We start from the raw sequence: 19,576 nt of genomic DNA on the forward strand, positions 1-19,576 counted from the left end.
AGTAACACAATGTTCCCCTTCAAAGCATTTGGCAGGTAGAGGAGACAAAAATGAGCAAGGCTTTAGACATTATTAAAACTACTGATTCAGCAGAATCAACCTGAAGCTGCTATAATGGGATACACCAGCAAGCTCAAGTTTTCTGGCTGCAGAAGAGCCTGTTTTCTTTGAGGTAAGTCTTGCATCTGGCACTACTGCTGAGACTTTGACCAAAGGACAATTCATACAAGAACAGAAGGCCTGTATAGCTACACAGGCTGCAGGGCAAAAAAAAAAAAAAAAAAAGTTTGTGAGGGGCAAAGGAAAGTCATCTTTACCACCATAAATGGGTATATGGGCAAAATTCCCAGGAGATTCAGACACATCAAGCAGAAATATTCCACTGCATCATGAGTCAAAAGAAAATCACGCGCAGGAGGAGCAGACGTCCACACACAATCCCATCAGCTGCTCCACCGTGTTACCAAACCCAAGGAACTCCAAAGCTGCCTGCACAACTGCTTGCCAAAGAAACCAGATGCAAGCAGTGGAAAAACATTCATCCCAAGTTTGATGTCTGGGTCCTGGGAGTGCTATGGAAGCAGGAAGGCAAGAAGGGCAGAGTGGTGCAATGTGGTGCTCTGAAATAAATTAGAGCCCCGTCACAGCAGCTGAAAAAAAGTCCAAACAAACCCCCAGTGAAATATGGCAAACAAAATAATTTCCTCCAAAAACAAATGATGCACAAACAACACAGTCAATGTTAAATGAAGACTTTTGTAGGTCTAGATTTATCAGTGTAGAGAAGCAAGGCACATGTATCACTAAGGGCAGATTTGAATGCAGTTCCTGTATGCAAAACCAGGAGCAAGCCACTTGCGTCAGAACAACTGTATTTTCTTAATTCAGGGCCGAGCACATGCTAATCTAGTTCCTGAGGCAAGTGATGTAATTTCTTTCCATTGCCTGAGAGAATACAGTGATGCTGTTCACTGTACTTGACTGCAGCTGCCATTTAGCCCAGTATTTTGTCTTCTATATGATGCCCTGAGTGAGAACTGAGAATGCAACATGGATCCCTATAGTTGCTTATCCTTAGATTTTTTTTGTCTAAACTGAATTATGTATCCATAAAACTCCCAGTGTACATATATGTGAAGGCTTTACAAAAAGGGCAACTGGTTTCTTTGAAATATGTTTAGTCACTGTGTCTGGTGCCTTAAGCCAGAGGTAAGATTCTACTAACAATTACAAAAAATAACGGTGGACAAGAGTCCTACACCAGATCTTACTTGTTATTCACAGCAGACCGAGATTCTTCTCTTAGCTGAGGTTTTTGTTTCTCAATAATACGTCCCAGAGTATCTCTCTGTTTTTGGCAGTGTCTGCTTATTTTGAAGACTTACCTTTGCAATTACATAAAGGGCTTAACAAGGACACACATTAGCAATTTAAAATAGAGAACTGCAATTGAAATATATTTTTAGAAGAATCAGCTGAACAATAGGGCTTGCACATTTGTTTCAAGATTAGGATTGCTAAATGATTAAAATTATTTCCAGAACCCTGGGAAATGTGTTTGGTACTACAAGATCTTTCACAGTCACTGGGAAATATAAAGAAAGGATTCCTAGCTGTAGGTAAAATTGCAGTATGTCTAATTACCCAAAGTTTTACAGTCGCGGTTATTCACTAATATTAAACGTTACGCCCTTTTTTCTTGGATATTGGACCTGTTCACCTTCTGCCAAGAATTCAGAGTAAATGTCTGCTACCAAAATTATTTTATTAAGTGCCAAAGAATGTTTTTGGCAGGTACTTTTTTTTCTTTTTCATGCGGGAAAGTATGTTGGAAAAGATTAATACAACTTGGAAATGATCTTTTGATGAGTGGTACTTGGCACTCACTGTTTAAGCCTTTCTGAGGGCTGCAAATTAACAAAGAGAGAAATACGATACAGACAGAAAACAGAGCACAAGCAATGGAAAGAGGAACTCATAAAAAGCTCTTGAAAACAAGGTCTGAAGTAATCCTGTTTCACTCACACTGTGTAAATGAGAATGAAAACTGCAAGTAAGTATCAGCACAGATCTAGCATTTTACTGCAACTATTGGCAAAGTTTGAAACAGCTTATGAAGGCCACAAGGACGAAAAGAATCTTTGACTTCTGAATTCATGGGATGCTGTTATCTTTTAGTCCTGTCTGTGCAACCAAACATCCAAAGAAAGAGACACGTATAAATTTAGGGATCACATTTATAGAACAAACTTCCAGAGTCGTGTATCCTGTCCCTAAGCTCTGCTCTTCACTCTGTTCTTACACCTCTGAGTGGGGGCTAGTAGGGCACCAGAGCTGACCCTCAGGGGACATTCAGGAACCTGGCACCAGGAAGGGTTTTGTGGATGGTGACTACAAACAGAGCCCTAACACAGGATGGGTGTGAGGAGGGGTGCTCTGGTAGTGCCATGGCTCTGCAGGCACAACATTCTCAGCACAGAGGTCATTAGCAAAACTTGCAAAGCTCCACTGGACCTGGAGACTCAAACTGAAAAGCAGTAAAGTGAGAAATGTGTGGGACTGCACTGGTCTTGCCAGCAAAGTCATCTTGACCTTTAGACATCTGTCTTCTACCCCACATGCTATTTTCTCAATACCCTAAAAATACTGTGTTTTTGCAAGCTTTAAAAAACAGGACATGAAGTGATCAGAACCAAAATTTGTGCCATGGAATAAATTTGTCAATGTGTAATTGTTTATGTTTGTGTAACTTAAAAATCACTGTGTTTGCTCAGTGTCCGAGATCCAACCCTGTATGGCAACTTTCAGGCCAAAGAAAATTTGAAATAGTCGAGTTTAGAAAACTGTGAAGAGACCTAGAAGGAAATATGAGGTAAGCAGGCTTTTGCAAATGGCAAACCTCCAAAATGCAGTGTATTTCTTTCCTTCACATGAAGTTAAAAATTCTGCATCAATTATGAAATGGGGTAAATAGAAAGAAATTTTCAAACAGACCTCTTGAACTGCAGCACAAAACATTTGAAAAGATTGCTTATACATTTGTATATAAAGAGATATTTGGTAACAGAAGTCACAAGTCTGTGCATATAAAACCATAAAAATGGGTCTCATGAAGCCTAGTAAATTATTTTGAAATTTTACCAGAAAAAAGTAGGATAAACCAAAGAACCTATTTACCTGTAAAAATACTTTTTCCTCACCATCACAGAATCTGGATTTTGTGAAGCTAACCATCAAATACTGCTAGTACATATTCATTGCTCTATGAAAAAAGTGTCCAATTTGGTTTTGACTTGCAGAGGTGCTCAGCTTCATCCTTTCCAAGATCTTTTTTAAACAAAAATGCTTTGGGAACGGCAGCCCAACAAAACTTGGTGCCTTCTAATGTTGACCCTGATTTTCTTAAATGTATTTATTGTTTACAAAGAGAATAAATCTTTACTAGCTGAGAAGAAACTGCAAAATAACACAGCTCTTATTTTAGAAATGGATTTGTCTTTTCAGCATATTCATTCTCAAACAATGAAGTATAATTGCAAATTCAGAGTCAGGCTCATTGTTTCTGGAACCATATAGTCACTACCTTCCCAGTTTAAAAGAAATACAGAAAAGTAGAACAGATATTAAAAAAAAGGAGCTGTGGTTTATTAAAATTCCTTATATAACCTTTTGATAATATACTATTCTACTACAAAAATATTATGCTGGAGGCATTACATATATATAATATTATATTAAATATGTGTTGTTACAGATGTCATATAGGAACATTCATTCTGAGGTGACTTTTATGAAATTTAAAGCAAACCAATTTTTGGGTCAAATTTCTTAATTGTTCTTATCCAACAGTCACTTTAACATGTATTGTACTCCTAGAATAACACTGTGGCCTTATTTATCTAAAATAATTCATGAAAACTCTTGTGACTTTTGGTTCTATGGTTCTTGGCTCGTTCTATAGCCAACTTTCAATAAATCAGACATCTGGATCAAAACCTGAAGTTATTTTATTTTAATTGAGTAGGCTGGCCCTAAAAAGGATAATGCATCATATAAATAGGACTGCATGCCCACAAATCAAGTTTGTGCTAAACCATGAGAATTAAAAGTAGTGTTTGTTTTGCTTTGAAGTCTCACTATTCTACAGGTGAAAAGCTGAAAGAATCCCTGCCTTCAGTTTTAACACCAGTTCCTGAAAAATACAGTTAGTATTTCATTCATCCTGCTTTTAGTGATATATATTCACCCATAAATTCATAAACAGCATTCTGAAATAACTGAAAAAGAATGCCAAATATTTTCCCAGCACCCATGTAATACTTTTTACTCAGAGGATTTCAGTACATTTTAGGATTATAAACATTCAACATCTGCTGAGGTACTGTTCATAGTATTAAGTTTGCTTTCAAACAGGAAAATAGAGGGAAAATTTAGGGTGAGGTATAAACACTCAGTTTTCATGTATGCCTTTGAAAAGTGTATCACTTTATTTATTCAGTAACGCCTGGCCACCCCCAGTTACAGAAGCTGTGCAAAGGGAGGTCAGAAGCGTCCTTACTCTGTGAGCTACAGTCACCCTGCGCTGCAGGCAGGACACACCAGCCCCAAGAGACTGTGCTAACACGCATGTCAACACAAATAAAGCAGCCACAGACTGCTACTGAACCAACACTAAAATGTGTGGTTTATCTTTGCCTGGCAGGCTGTCATTTCCAGGATGCATTTTCCCCTCAGCAAACAAAAGGTCTCCCATCACTGCTGCCTTTAGAGCACAGCTGTGTACAGAGCCTTGGGAACACGGCAGTGGCTGCCCTGCAAACCCTTCTCTGTAGGCTGTTAAAAGATCTTTGAGGCTCTCTGTGGGAACTCAGCGCATCGCTCCTGACGTCCAGAGCTACCGAGAGAACCCTTGGGGGGCTTGGGAGCCTTGGAATGTTGCCAAAAGACCTGGTGGCTCAATTTTGACCCTACAAGAGATGTACCACCTGTATATGGGGATACGAGAATCACTGGGGTTTAAAGGGTATAGAAATAATATAATTACAGGGCAAAACAGATTTTAAGATTTTGGTAAAGGGGGGTTGTAAAGACAAGATGGAGGGAGTTGGGGCCTCCCTCGTGGCTCCTTTTCCTTCTTCATGTCTTCCATTTTCTATGTGACGTAGGTATTTTTGATAGGTTCTTAGTGAAGGTACACTTGGTAATAAAAATGATAAGTATTGGGGACAAAAGATAAATATAGTTTACGTAGTCTTTGTTATAAAAAGATGCGACCGCCCTGTGGGCAGTCAGAGTGCCTTTGGCTGCCTTGCTGGTCAGACTCCGGCTGGGCAAAAAGAAAACTTTGTAGATAAATAATAAACAACCTTGAAGACCGAACCTGAGAGTCCAGCCTTGTCTTTTGGAGCCCGGGAAGCGAACCCATCTCACCCTTGTCTGGGCAGAGACAGACAGCAGCCAGCCCGGACAGCTCTGCAGCGCTGAGCGGGAGGTTGGACTGCTCGAACATGAGCCAGCAATGCGCCCCTGCAGCACAGAAAGCCAAGAGCAGGCTGAGCTGTGCCACAGGAGGCACTGCCAGAAGGTCACTGGAGGGGACCCTCACCCCCTGCTCAGCGCTGCTGAGTCCGCGTCTGGGCTCCCCAGCAGAGAGAGACAGGGATGCACTGCAGAGAGCCCATGAAACACAATCCACAACCACGAAGATCATCAATGGACTGCTGCATCTGCCATGCAAGGAGAGGCTGAGAGAGCTGGGACTGCTCAGCCTGGAGAAGAGATGGCTCACAGATGGCTTATCCTCTGTGCAAAAATACCTGAGGGAGGTGCAAAGAGGATGGACACTTTTTCCAGTGGCGCCCTGTGATAGAAGGCAATCAGCACAGAATGAAACATGTGACATTTCCCTGAAACACAACAAATTATTTTTTACTGTGGGGGTGATAAAAGCATTGGAACTGGCTGTCCAGTGAAGTTGTGGACTCTCAGTCCCTAGGAGATATTCAAAACCCAACTGGACACAGCCCTGGGCAACCTGCTGCAGCCAACGCCAACCCTGCTCTGAGCAGGGGAGATGGATTAGATGATCTCCAGTGGCCCCTGCCAACTTGACTATTCTCTGATTCTGCCATCTCCTGAGATACTATCCAGACTGAGTGCCAAATTACAAGAAAACATAAAAAAAAAGGCAAAAGAAGAATCATTATCCAGTGACTCTGCCATCAGTGCACACTATTGCTTTTACTGCCACACTGGACAATTGCCTTTATTGACCAAGTGATTCATTTTCAGAGTTATTCTTCAAGGTTTAAATTTTAATAATTTAAGAAAAAAACATGCACTGTGTATTCTTCTTCTACCTCGCAGCAGTCTTCCTACACAAAGGAAGCAGCTAGCTTTGAAGCAAATTTAGCTGACCTATATATGCCAATCTTTTATGCTTTGCTTAATCTGAATTATTTTCAACATGCACGTCTCTCGGCTGTGACTCAGGGACTCTGTGCCATACACAGTTGTTCAAAAAACACTCTAAACACACCTCATGCAGGCAAAGTATGGACTTCAGAGAAAAATGACACAGGCTTATGTAAGTAAAGACTGTTGCATCAGGCACCAATTCAAAAGAACAGAATACTGATCTTCAGTCATCCCCTACTGCCTGAGAACTTAAGCAAGCAAACTGTGATCTTTACATTTTCTGTAAAATTTCCAGGTTGAAAAAGAGAACTATTCAATTAAAAAAATGTAGTTTTCCTTCAAATTTTGTGGCTTCCTTTTCAAAAAATTGCAAATGTCATTGGGAAAAAAATAATTTAGTACTATTCCAACTATTAGTATTTAGTTTCATCACAAGGATGAAATCCCAGAAACATCATAATATCCACATTTTGGATTCTCTCATAATTTCCAGAGGCAAAATGACAGCCTTGGATGTGGTTAACAGGAAAGGCCCATATTTGTATGTGCCTAACTACAAAGGGTTTTCTGATTCATGGAAACCCTCTGCTCTGTGCCCTTGAATCGATGCTTAAACCTGAGAGAAAATCTTTTTCTCTAGGAAAACAAGGAAAGTCTGTTACCTACCAACCAGGCAGACCAATGTGCTGCTAAAATCCTGAATCTACAGAGGGGGAAAAACCTTTTTTATTAGCTGTCTTCATTTGTATGGCTGGGAAGAAAACAAATGAAAATTCCGAAGTAAAATGGTAAATTGTCCCAAGTCAGCATCTAAAAATGTAATTGACATCTTTTTAAGCAAAAGCATCTAGCTACTGTTTTTATTGTCTTAGATGTGGTAGAGATTGTACATGGTGCAGATTATACACTGGGGAACAGTTATCAAGGATGTGTCAAAAAACATGGAAAAATTCAAATCAAATAGTAAAAATTTGAGCGAAAATGGAAGCTTACACAATCTTAACTCCAAGCAGTCATTGCAAGACATTTGTCACAGTAAGTGTTCTACTAGAGAACAGTGTAAGCCACAGGCAACTGGGGACCTGATTTTTAGACAAGAATTCCAGACTGCAGCATGCATATAAATGCTAGAAAAGGAACACTGTTAAATGATCAATGCATCAAAAATACTCCATTTGAAAAAGCTTTAATAACTGAATTGACATGTTGGGCTGGGTAGGGAAGGTAATTCATTGTAGCATTTGGACAGACAGGATTTGCACTTACAACAGATGGCAACGCATTTGAGATGAAAAAGTATGTGAGACATTTGATTTCCCTTTGGTTTTGCCATCCTCCCTCAACTCTCAGAAATTTCCTTGGGATCCTTATCACTCCTCGTTGCACTGAACTGCTCTGACTTTCATTCCAAAAGACAAATAATTATCTGTTTCTCTTTTGGAAAAAAGGGAACAGGAAAACTCTACATTATGAATTGTTTCCTTTTTTTTTTCAAAAACTGAAGAAATGAAGATGGCTGCTAGCAAAAGCAGGCTTCTCAGGTGTTAAAGAGGTGCAAAGTTAATACAAATAATATTATGATATTAACATTATGTTAGTCTTAATATTATCTACTATTAATTGTAATTAACATAATTTGGATGCTACTTTGGAATAGCTTTTTTCTCTTTCATCAATGGACGTGCTTTGTTGATCTGACTGCATCCACCACAGGAGTATTTAGTGTGCTCCTATCTCCACACTGGTTGTACACTCTGAGATAGATGTACCTAACTGGGGCCAACATTTCATTTAAAGGGAGACTTTGTATTAAGACACCTACAAATAAATGTAACCTGACTTTAAGAAGTTTGACTCCTGAGATAAACAATGGTTGAAAGGCCTCAGCACTTTTAAGAATGACCCCTTTAAATTGTGCACCAAAAGAGTTTGTAATAAAAAATGAGAAAACTAGACATTGCAATACTTGACTCTGGATAGGAAGAGATAACCTTGAACTGAAAAGAAACACTTGTTCTCTTTGTATCTCAAGAAAGGGGCATTCATGGTCTTACTGTGGAAGTGGTCAACACCTGGTCACCTTCATGGTGAATTTCCTATGGCATTAAGCCACAGAGCATAAATGGAAATTGTGCTAGACTGCTTTGATTTTTTGGGCAGAGATAAGCACTGAGACAGTCACCTGTGAGAAGAGGCAACTATTTACTTCCTTAATTTAACACAGCTAAACATTTAGAGCCTTAACTTGTCCCAGTCCTGTCTTGTAAGGCAGAGATTTGACTGCACTGCCCCTGGACCAGGCATCCTCTCCAGCCTGCTCCTCCAGCAGTCTCCCTGGCTGTACTTTGTTCTGTTAAACCCCATTATCAGTCAGTATAACTCACCAAATGCCACAACTTACTATTTCATTCCATCTGCAGATGTACTTGGTAATCATTTTATACTTCCTTCCAGGTAACCAACAGAGCTGATGAACAACATTATGCCAAGAAGAGATTCCTGTGAGTTCCCACTAGAAGTAACCCTTGAGATGAATACTCCCCAGCTATAATCACTTTTCAAGATGTTTCTGTTATCCCATTTTTAATCCATTTGGTAACTCTGGATTACACTGATTTTACTCACTGTTACTTCATTTTGGTTTTAACCACCGTGTCAACAAGACTAAATAAATGTCATAAAGTAGTCCAAGTGAATTAATGTCAGCACAGCCATCTCTGTCAATTTCATTTCTGATCTTGGAAAAAAGCAGCATCAAGTATGTTTGACAAGATCTATTATCCATAAAAACTTGCTGGCTGGCATTTGGCATAATGTCATCTCTTCAGATTTGTTGGAGATATTTAGTCTCAGCATTCCAGTGATTGTCCTTGACCTATAGTTACCTGGATCATCTATTTAACCTTTAAAAATTCTGGCACAACATTTGCTTTTTCCAGTTCACTGAAACTCTCCTCAGTATGCCAAGATTTGTTAAAAAGCAACAATAATGGTTTAGACAGTTCAACTCTATTAATACTCTCCCGTGCAAGGCTTCTGATCTGACAGAAAATTAAAGAGGAAATATATAGTACTGAATTTCACTTCTAGCTTCAAGTTTACAAGAGCTGAACTCCTACTAGAATCACCTGCCAGCATTTTCATAATGAACTGTAGAGCCCCCTTCAGCATCTTTGCTACAATGCTTCAAAAGATCTCAATTGTTTCTGTACCTCAGAGATGCAAAATACATGAAATATTATAGGGACATTTTGCTTTTTTTGTTTTTTGCTCCTTTGTTATTTCTGTCTTCCTCCCATCATTTGCCTAGATTTTACTGAAAAGCCTGGAAGTTTTACATGATCAGATTTTTTTCAGATACCTGAAAAAAAAAGAAGTGAACTCTTGTGCAGTCTTGTAAGCAACATTCATGGTTGTGTCTGATAAAATTTTTAGAAGCTTTGGGTTCAGCTAATGTTAACAAATAATCAGTGTAATAATAATAACCCTGCTTTTGGCAAACCCCTTAAACTGTAAAGGTTTGAACTCAGGCTGTAGTTAAGCACTAGCCCTTTAAATCTGGCCTGCATTACTTCTGAAGCTGTGGAGTAAATATCCTTCATTTGCTGTTGTGTCTTGTGGCATTTTTAGTAGCAGGTGGAAAGCCAAAATGCTGTATAACAGTTTCTGTCTTATTGCCTTACTTCATCTGAAAATACAGCTATAAAAACCTTTTGGAAAAAACGATGACAGCAGTAAAATAGGTTCAAACCTAATGTAAGAAGCTCTTTTAACACATTAGTGGATTCATCACTGGTTATAAGTTGTAGTTTGCTGAATGGAATTCCTAACAAACTGCCAGGTACATCTACTGCATCCATATCTAGCATCTAAATTTCAATATGCTCAGTTTGAAGCATATTGGAATATTTCTTCAAATATTTAACCTCAATTTCCACTCTCTTATGAGTATAAAGTAAAACAGAACAGTGGAAATATGATGTTTTTGTGTATGTGTTCAGTATGTGTGGATCAAATAATAAATATTTTTGACCCTCTAGGTAAGTATGTAAGAGCAGTACAACTTGCCATTAACATATGAATTTAAGTTCCCTGTTAAGTTCCCTGTAAAATGGCAAAAAGTGATTGTTTGCTTGTAGGAGATGCTACCTAGAGTGACTTTTTCCTGACGTTTGGCTGATCCCCCCCATTCCTGATTGACTTTGTAAAGCCTCCTGAATCACTACACAACACTAACTCACCTCCTGATGCATCAAGAGGGATAAAAAATGTTGGGGTTTTTTCCACATCAGGAAAAGCTACTACCACTATGCAGAATTTCCTACAACCCAAACACAACAATGTAAAGTAACAACAGGATTCTTTATCTTTGATTACATCCATTGGTGCATTGCTATAATGTCTAAGAGCTCTCTCCAGTGCAGTACACAATGGCTTGTTTTTAAAAGTAAACTTTGTCTGGATGAAATTTTAGTTTTGTTACTCCTTCTTTTTCTTTCATCTGTTTGCACACCAGATCTAGACAACTTTTTATAAGCTCCATTATTAGAGAGTGTGAGACAACAGCTAACACAGGCCCACTATGGACTCAAAGAACTGCTTCAAAAAACCAAACCATACAGAAGTACAATAAACCTTCTTCATTTAAGTGGAGATTCTCTGCATAGGGATTCAGTTTCCTGAGATTGAAATAGTCTTGCAAGTGGAAGAAACAACTCAAAATAATGCATCTAATGAGTACCAGTTAGAGTGACCAAGGGAAGCAGGCTAAGGCAGTACCTTCTACCTGCTGGGATTCTGGTTCTCTGTTCAAGACATCTCTTGGGTCTTGAGGGCTTATTCTAAAACTGGCTTCAAATCTTCTGACAGGATGACATCTATTTTCCACAGATTTGTTTGTTTGCTTGCTTCAGCACATGAAACATGAAATATTTTTAGTCAATTCTACTTTTATCAACACAGAGGGTCAGTACCAAGTAAAATGTTGGTGATGCTGCCTACAAATCCTTTGTCAATGTTTTTCAGCTCTCCTATCATCTCTACAGTAACAGAACGTTTTCCATTAGCTAAGAGACTTTTTACTTCTTGCAGCCAAAGAGTGGAAAGAAGACTATATATATGAAGTAAACCCAAAATATAAGTTTCAATTTTTTTTTAAAATAGTTTGAAGCTCTGTGGTATTTTCCAATACGAAAACAGCTAGAGGTGGAAGTGGTGTCAAGACAGAGCCATGATGAAAATTATGCAGCTCAGTTTACATACAAAATTACCCTAAGAATCGTCTAAAACATCAGAAACTTGCACCCAAATTTCTCTTTAGAGCGAACATAAACCCAATGTAAACAATTTCAAGTATCTAAGAAAAAAAGGATACAAGATACCTGTGCTTTTTGCTTGTGTTGCCAAAAATTACTTTGGCTGACATGGTATCACTACCAAAGCATTTGTTAACATAGTGTTACTTACTTCTTGTTTTGCCAAACTGCAATGCTCATTTTGTGCACAGGGTTATTACACCTGTGCACATTTGCACTTTTATTCTGTTCTAGACCATGATTTCGAAGAAACAGGGGTTTGTGCAATATTTAGTGTATCAGTCTGAAACACTCAAGGCAACATCCCTGGAGCAGTATCACGCAAAAAGGCAATTTCCCCATTTCATTTATGACCAGAAGTTACAAAGAAAGACAAAGGATTTACCCGATTCCTGGAGATAGCGATACACCAAGAAATTCACTTCGTCACTGGTTATGCTCATCTTAGCCCAACCTCAATATGATGAGGTTTACGAGAAGTGTGATCCACGCTCTGTTCAAAGGGAGAGAAAACAACAGGTTTTGTTTTATCTTAATTTACTATGAAATGTGTTATCAAAACAGAGGTGGGAATTGTTGAGGTATTTAAAGATGTCATACAGTTATTAGAGCTGTAACGTCTCAATGTGAGGCATCCATTAAATACTGTGAATCAAGCACTCGGGCTGTATACTCCACCTTTTAGTACAATTCAGGAGAAGTATTTAACATACATGAGAGAGTCAGAGGGAGCATTTGAAATATTGGAAGACTTTTCTAATGTCAGCTCGTTTACTTGTGCGGCTTTCCTACAGGTTCTTTGGAGACTCCTCTTTACTGTGTGAGCGTTTTCAGAATTGCTGGCAATTACAGTCATGTATAACACACCAAACAATAATATTTTTGCAGCTCTGAATTTGTAATCCAGCTTTTTGTCCAGTTGTTCATCCACTGAAGACAGATTCTTTCCTTACAAAACCGTGTTATGCAATGAATGGGGCTGGAGGGGAAGAGAAAGAGACAAAACACCATATACCTTGAGCCAAAAAGGAAGACAAATGTCCTTGCATTATATAAAGCTGTAATAATAGAATGTCTCTGTTCATTTGTGTTGAGCAAGAATTAAAACTCCAATTTTTCATTTAAGTACTTGCAACCTTTAGGATGGCGGTTTTACATTACTATTTTGGGCATATAGTCTGGTAATAAAAACACCGGGTTGAGATGATAAATCTGTTTTGAATGTTTTCCATGAAATCTTGATGATTCATTCCTGTTTGGGAATACAATTTAGGGAGTCCTAAGTCCTCCTCAGACATAACCTCTGCAGCTGTGTCAGCCACACCATACCTGTGAGTGAGGGATCACACACAGCTCTGGCCGCGGCGGCGCACGCGGGGCTCTCACCGCGAGCTACAAACCAAAGACCGTAGGCGTGTGCTGGGTGTTTTGGTTTCCCGTTTGTCTCTTCTTGGCATGTGGAAAGGTTGTCTTTGTTCATTGAAAACCTCTTCAGTAATTCCTGCTGCCTAAAGCAGCACCTGCTACTGCAGGCAGTGGTGATCAACGGCGCTTCCCCTGCTGATGGTTTAAACCAGCAGGTCACTCATGACTGTAACAGATGTCTTTGCATATTTATGTAAATGGAGGTCTTTGGAACCCTGGTAAGCCTCTTATTATCCCAGGCTGTATTTCATCAATAGCTCGGATGCTGGTTTGTCTTACGAAACCATAGCTTGCTAATTTGGCAGATATCTTCCTCAAACACTTGAGTCTTGATTGTTACAGTTTACATTTCATGGAGAACAAGAAGAAACAAAGTACTGAAAATCATTCAGTCTCTGTAAGGAAAATTTCATCTCCTTTGGAAAGGATGAATGTTTTCTGCTAAGATTCTGGCTGAGGACAGCATCAGCTGTATCCAACATCCATTCCTGTCACACATGCCACGTATTGCCCTGGGAAGCCACTCAGCCTCTTTTCTCCTCAATCCCTCATCTGTAAAATGGGCTCAAACTTCTCTGCCACACAATTAGGAGACTGGAAGCACGGGTAGTGGTTAGGACTGAAGTTACCAAAGCTGGCAACTTCATGCAGTGAAAGCACCACTTCCAATATAACTTTATACACACTTCTTCCAGATAAACAGGCTTGGACCTAAATAATTAATAACCTCCTGCACCCTTTTTGCATAATCATTGCTGTACAGTGAAGAACAGGACAGACATTCACAGCAACAGTTAAGGCCATTTTTATCTCTGAGTGCTTAAAATAACATCTGTATCGTTGCTATGGCCATGATAGTAATAAATCAAGATAATTTGATTGCTGTGGGTTGGAAAAAAAACCCCCACTTTTAAAAGCATTTTAAAAATAGCTGCTTCAGAGTTTGGTGGTAGGAAAGTTGGTAAAGATGAAACCGCTTACAAAAATTCAGTTTCAGCAATGACGTACTCTGTGGTAAGATGAACTTTATTAAAAAAAAAAAATCAAAACCTTCAAATGCCATTTCTGGGTGCATCCTGACAATTTTAGATATTAACATGGTATTTCCCACATACAGAGGGCTGCTTTGGGAATGGAGAGGCAAGGGAAAGGAAGAATGCTGGGTTTTGATTGTTTTTCTAAAGATGACTTTTCTTAAATTAATTAAAGCAGAGAAAATCAGTGTGATTGCAAAATAGTCTCCCAGCTCCAGAAAAAAACCCCTCTACAGCAGCTACCTTTGTATCAGAATCCCAAGTACACCCAGTAATAGTTGAATTTACAATGCATTTTCTCTGAAGTCAGTCAACAGGAATTACTTTGACACATGTGTCAGATCATATCTTTATACACACATTGTTACCATGCCACAAATAACCAGATGATCTCCACTCATATATTTAAGGTTTCTTCTCTCCCACAGATGTCAGTGTAGCAATCAGATACACAACTGTAAAGCTTTTACCCCTCCAAAGTAAGACACAGATTTTTCCTTTTACCCTGAGAAATCTATTAATTAGAAATCTGGCCACACTCAATTTCATTAATGCTCTTTTTGATTCCCTTCTTCTCTGCAAATAAACAGTACAAATAAAAGTAGCTAAAAGAGACATGGTGGGGAGGCGAGGAACATCCTCATGTTTTGTGTATCTCCAAGACTGACTCATAAGGAACAAACAACTAGCCTCTCCTCAATGTATTTATGTAGAAATGTCAACTTCTGTAGCAAATCACAGAAACTTTCAGTCACCACTGTGATTGATTGATTGATTGATTGATTGATTTCTGCTAATTGATGGCCTCCCTTTGTTACTGACAACTGGTATTACCTAGATTAATAGTTTTTTAAAAGAAATGAAGTGCAGTTTATAAACAATACTAATGTGCCTTTGGAGACATTTTACATTTAAACCAGCAATAACATCTTAATTCTTCAAAATGTCAAGAGGATTAACAACAAGCATTCAAACGTGTTTGAACTTTCTTTACTTGAAACACTTTTTCCTGCAGCCAATTACACATAACGGGAAGTTCTATTTACTTCAACCTCTAAAAAATTGGCTTGTGATCCTGTAGATATTTAAGAATGCCCAAAAATGTGACCTGAGCCAATTGAGACTTCCCAAAGTATAATGGATGCAGAACATACAAACCCCATCAGCGGATGGATGGGTTGTCGAGACCATTCAAAATTAAATGTAACATTTATTTTAAATAAACAACTCTTAGTTTTATCAGGTGGGTTTGCAGAAATGCTTCCCATACAGGGTTGAAAATCTGGGATATTACCTCAAATACCACCATTGTGCTTCTAGGGCTGCTTGTCCTTTGCTGAACCAAATGGTTCAGCTGGTGCTGAGCTGGCTCCAGTGGAGCTGGAATTGCAGCACGCCTCCCTGTGCTCAGGCAGCCAGGCCAGCCTGCTTCCCAGAGAAACCACAGCACCTGATGTGGCTCTGTGCACCCACATACCACTGCTCCCAAATGAAACCTTCCTGGAGCACAGGGAATCATGCTCATGGGCCATGCAAGAGGCTCTGGAGAAGGCAGCCTCACGTATAGCCATGGTTCAGCACAGGGATAGCCAGGTCAGCTAAGAAGAGTTCATTCACATCCCATCATCCCCTCACTCAAAAGGACTGCTCTTCCTTTGCCAGGCATATTTTAGCACTGCTGCCACAAATAAGGGAGATATGGCTGAAGAATCAAGGGAAAAGGATCTTTTCAATTTTGAAACAGCATCTGAAGACTCAACTCCTTTGCCTCTTTTCCCAGTGATGGTCACTGGGTCCCCCAGGACCACGTCCTGCCCTCCAGGCCAACCCTGGGGCAGGGCACAGCCAAGGTTACTTTGGGAAATGAGTTTACATTTGCTACTTGAACCAGCACACCATCCATAGAGACTGGGAATTACCAGTCCATCTTTCCCTCAGGAAGACAGAAACAGGTCAGACATTTAGGGAAAACACCTAAACTAACACCTAAACCTGAAACTTCAATAGGAACGTAGGAACTTCCCATTTGTGCATCCAGCCCTGCTAACAGAAATTTATCAGATGGCTGGTCTGGCTCTCATTTTACACCCTCAAAAATTCTCCAAGCTCCAGTCTGCTTTAACTGAATGCTGAGCAATTGTGAACTTCTTGGGAGAGACTTTTTTTGTGTCATTGTGGTAAAATAAACACAATACCCTTCTTTCCCCATGCCCTTGCCTCCAAACCCCAGCTGAAACACTCAAATTTTCAATTATCTCCTGCAGAGACCAAAATGTCTTCTCACAACTGAAATTTTAATGATGACAACATTGTCATTAAAATGATAGGGAGGTGTAAAGAGAAATTGTGTATTTGCTTTGGGGGAAAAAAGGCAAGAAGCAGAGGTTCCATAAAAATGAAAACATTCCAGAAAATTCAAACATTGAATATTGTCCACTTGATGCCCTGCTGCATGGAAACCAGAGTTCACACAATTATGCTCCCATTTTCTTACTCAAGACAGATTTGTGCACCAAAGTGCATCTCTTAGGACCTGAGATTGTCTCCCCATCTCAGAGAAGAGAATGTGAACATAATTACTGAAACAGACTCTAGGAAGGCACCGTGGCAGCACAGCCAAATCAATGTGTTACTGTTTTTGTATATGCTTAATGAAAAACATTTCCCAAAGCCAGAAGCCACTTCTCACAAAATGAGTCATTTAGGCAATCTCTGTGTTTTCTGTTGAAAAATACTTTCATCAGAAACTTTCAATGAGCCCTACACTTGTGTATTTCTGGGATGTGTCTTACTGTAGAGCCAGAACAGAGGCAGCAGCCAGCAGCTCTTCCCAAAGGCCAACAAGCTCTGCTTGGCCCTCACCAATGCATTCCTCGGTCTTGGCTTTTATCACAGCTGCCTCTTCTCGTGGAGAAACTCCAGCATGCTTTCTCAAAATGCCAAACCAAACTTCTGGGAGAGAAAAAGAGCAAACTTTGCTTCTTCTCCCCTCACAGTCTCTCCTGCCATTTCATGAGCCTAAAGAGCAAAACATCTTTTCTTCACAAGTATCCTGACAATGGAATTGAGACCATCACACTCCTTCTGATTACAAGGTATAAAGCACAGAAAAATGGTTCTTCCTGACTCCACTATCAGTGACCAAATTAACAGTGAACCCTGTTCAAAATGCAGCTTGAGCAAGCATGACTTCCTGATTCCTCCTTGCAAGGCTTGATCAAGACACCTTGCTTCAAAATCATCAAATCTAAATATAAACAGTTGCCCATTCTAGAGACCTTGCACTTAAGAAAGCAAATCAAGATGTGCTCCCAACAAGAGCTGCACAACATTTCCCTGGCCTTTCTTAATGAGGACACAAACATGTTAACTATCTTCACTCTGTAAATGATAACCACATGTCACTCAAACCATTCAGTGACAAAAATGAGGCAATTCAAATATCTCAGATCCATTGTACTGCACTTGTTACAGTGTGCTCACATCTGTGAGCATCACTTCCACTGTTAATATTTTGAAGCTTTCTTTGCAAGAGCAGTAGCATATTTGTTGTTTTGGGGAAAACAAAAGCTGAGATTCCCCAGATCAGAGTGATTTCCTTTGGGAATGACTATTGAGTTGTGCAGTATGCCCTGTCTCACTTAGATGTCTGTCACCCACGTTTACAGCACATCAGTAAGGACAGGGACCTCAATGGCAGAAGGCAATAGGCTCGTCAAAAATCCTGCACTGCCAAATGTTAAGCCTGGCTCTTATTTTGGTTTTAAGTCTATTTATTTACAGTGACCTTCTGCTGATTTTTAGGAGACCATACTAAACCAAAACAAAGCCAGGGAGCCACAGCTCATTCCTGTTTTCATTGCTGTCTGTAAGATCACACTCAGATGAAAAGCTGCAACCACTAAATCTGCACCTGAGAGCTTCAGAAAAAAAAAAAGGCATGGATATAATAAAAGCCTACCTTGGGTCCTGACACATTAGGGTATCTCATTCTATTAGCCAGTGAGCTCAACCATATCAGTGCTCCAAATCTGGTGCCAATCAGAGAAAAAAGGAGGAATACCATCTACAGACATGTGCTAGTGATCAATAAACCTGCAATTCTGTCTTCAGGAGGTCACTCTTGATGAATCAAATGCTGTATGGGCAAACCTGGCAAAAATGAGGTTTGCATTTCAATAAAATCAAAATGTTGTTCAGGGAGAAGGTTGATTGGTTATGCAATATCTAAAAAGAGTTGTCTTTGAACATATTAATCTTTTTTTGAATAGTAACTGTTCCTACTGTCTTTATTATTTTAAAAATCTGCAATGAATTATCAAAATGGTTGTCCTGTCCTGGAAAAAATGTTAACAAAATAAAACATCATCCAGTAAACTATCAAAAAAATAAAATTAAGGAAAAAAAGTATCACAAAGATATTTATAAAAATCATTTGGCTGGTTAAACACTTTGGTGGACATAATTGCAGAAACTTTATTTCTGCATGAATACTACTTTTCAATAAATTATAAATTACTTTCAAACTGAAGAGCCATTTGGAACCAAACCCACATCTATTTATTTAAAGAAAGGGCAACAAGAGATATTCCAACAATTTGTAAGTGCTATTCAAACATTTTTCAATTAATCAACAATTCCCAGAGCAAAATAACTAATCATCAACAGAAGATAAGCCTTTAATCACCAAATTCCCAGCAAACTTCCTCAATCAAAAGGCTCTGAACAGTGCATCAGATCTTTCATAGTTATAATCCCTTAGTTTGATCAGGTTGTTTTTCAGTTCTCAGCTGGTTTACGTAATTACATCAGCTCCCAGCATTTTAGTTCTAAGAGTTCAAGTGGATCTTTTCCAACTGCCTTTGCTGCAAAATGAAATGGGTTTTCCAGTATTGATTTTTCCTTTTTGTCTCTTTGCTAAGGGGAAAAAAGGAAAAAAACCCACAATCGCTCTTCCTAATTAGTGCATTTGTGTTTCACCTCTTTCATAGCTTCGTTCTGAGGCACCTTCAATTTTTTTAAAAAACAGAAATGTTATTTACACAAATATATTATATGGAAAGCTCTGGGAAGCCAAAGAAAGACTAATAGGAAAGCAATGGTTGACAGTAGACCTAGAGCTTGCAAATGAAATGAAAAGAATTGTTTTAAAATAAGAAAAGAAGGAATTACAGAGGCTTGAGAAATCAAAACACATGATTGGCTTTAGTTTGAGAACCAAGATACCTCATCAGTCTTGGAACAACTGAAGTCAATTGGGAATGCTGCCACTAAACAGAACCAAGGATTTTCTTCCTTACATGAGCACAAAATTGCAATTAGGACAAACCCAGGGACAATGGTATGTGTCCACTCATTTCAAACCAATTAGGCCAAAATGCATGA

The 19,576-nt window shown here is 39.1% G+C and overlaps 1 protein-coding gene across 3 annotated transcripts in view; it reads right to left on the reverse strand.

The window, feature by feature from the left end:
- The window catches only part of TBL1X (transducin beta like 1 X-linked), a 202,593-nt gene that overhangs the window by 41,995 nt on the left and 141,022 nt on the right, over positions 1–19,576 (reverse strand). For all 3 annotated transcript variants that reach the window (XM_084201207.1, XM_084201205.1, XM_084201206.1), the window contains one exon: positions 12,118–12,225. In XM_084201207.1, coding sequence (XP_084057333.1) covers positions 12,118–12,175 — 58 coding nt within the window. In that variant the 5' untranslated portion in view covers positions 12,176–12,225. The remainder of the gene's footprint in view (positions 1–12,117; positions 12,226–19,576) is intronic.

The sequence above is a fragment of the Fringilla coelebs genome, assembly GCF_963513975.1.
Source record: "Fringilla coelebs genome assembly, chromosome: 2".
In the NCBI taxonomy this organism is placed as follows: Eukaryota; Metazoa; Chordata; class Aves; order Passeriformes; family Fringillidae; genus Fringilla; species Fringilla coelebs.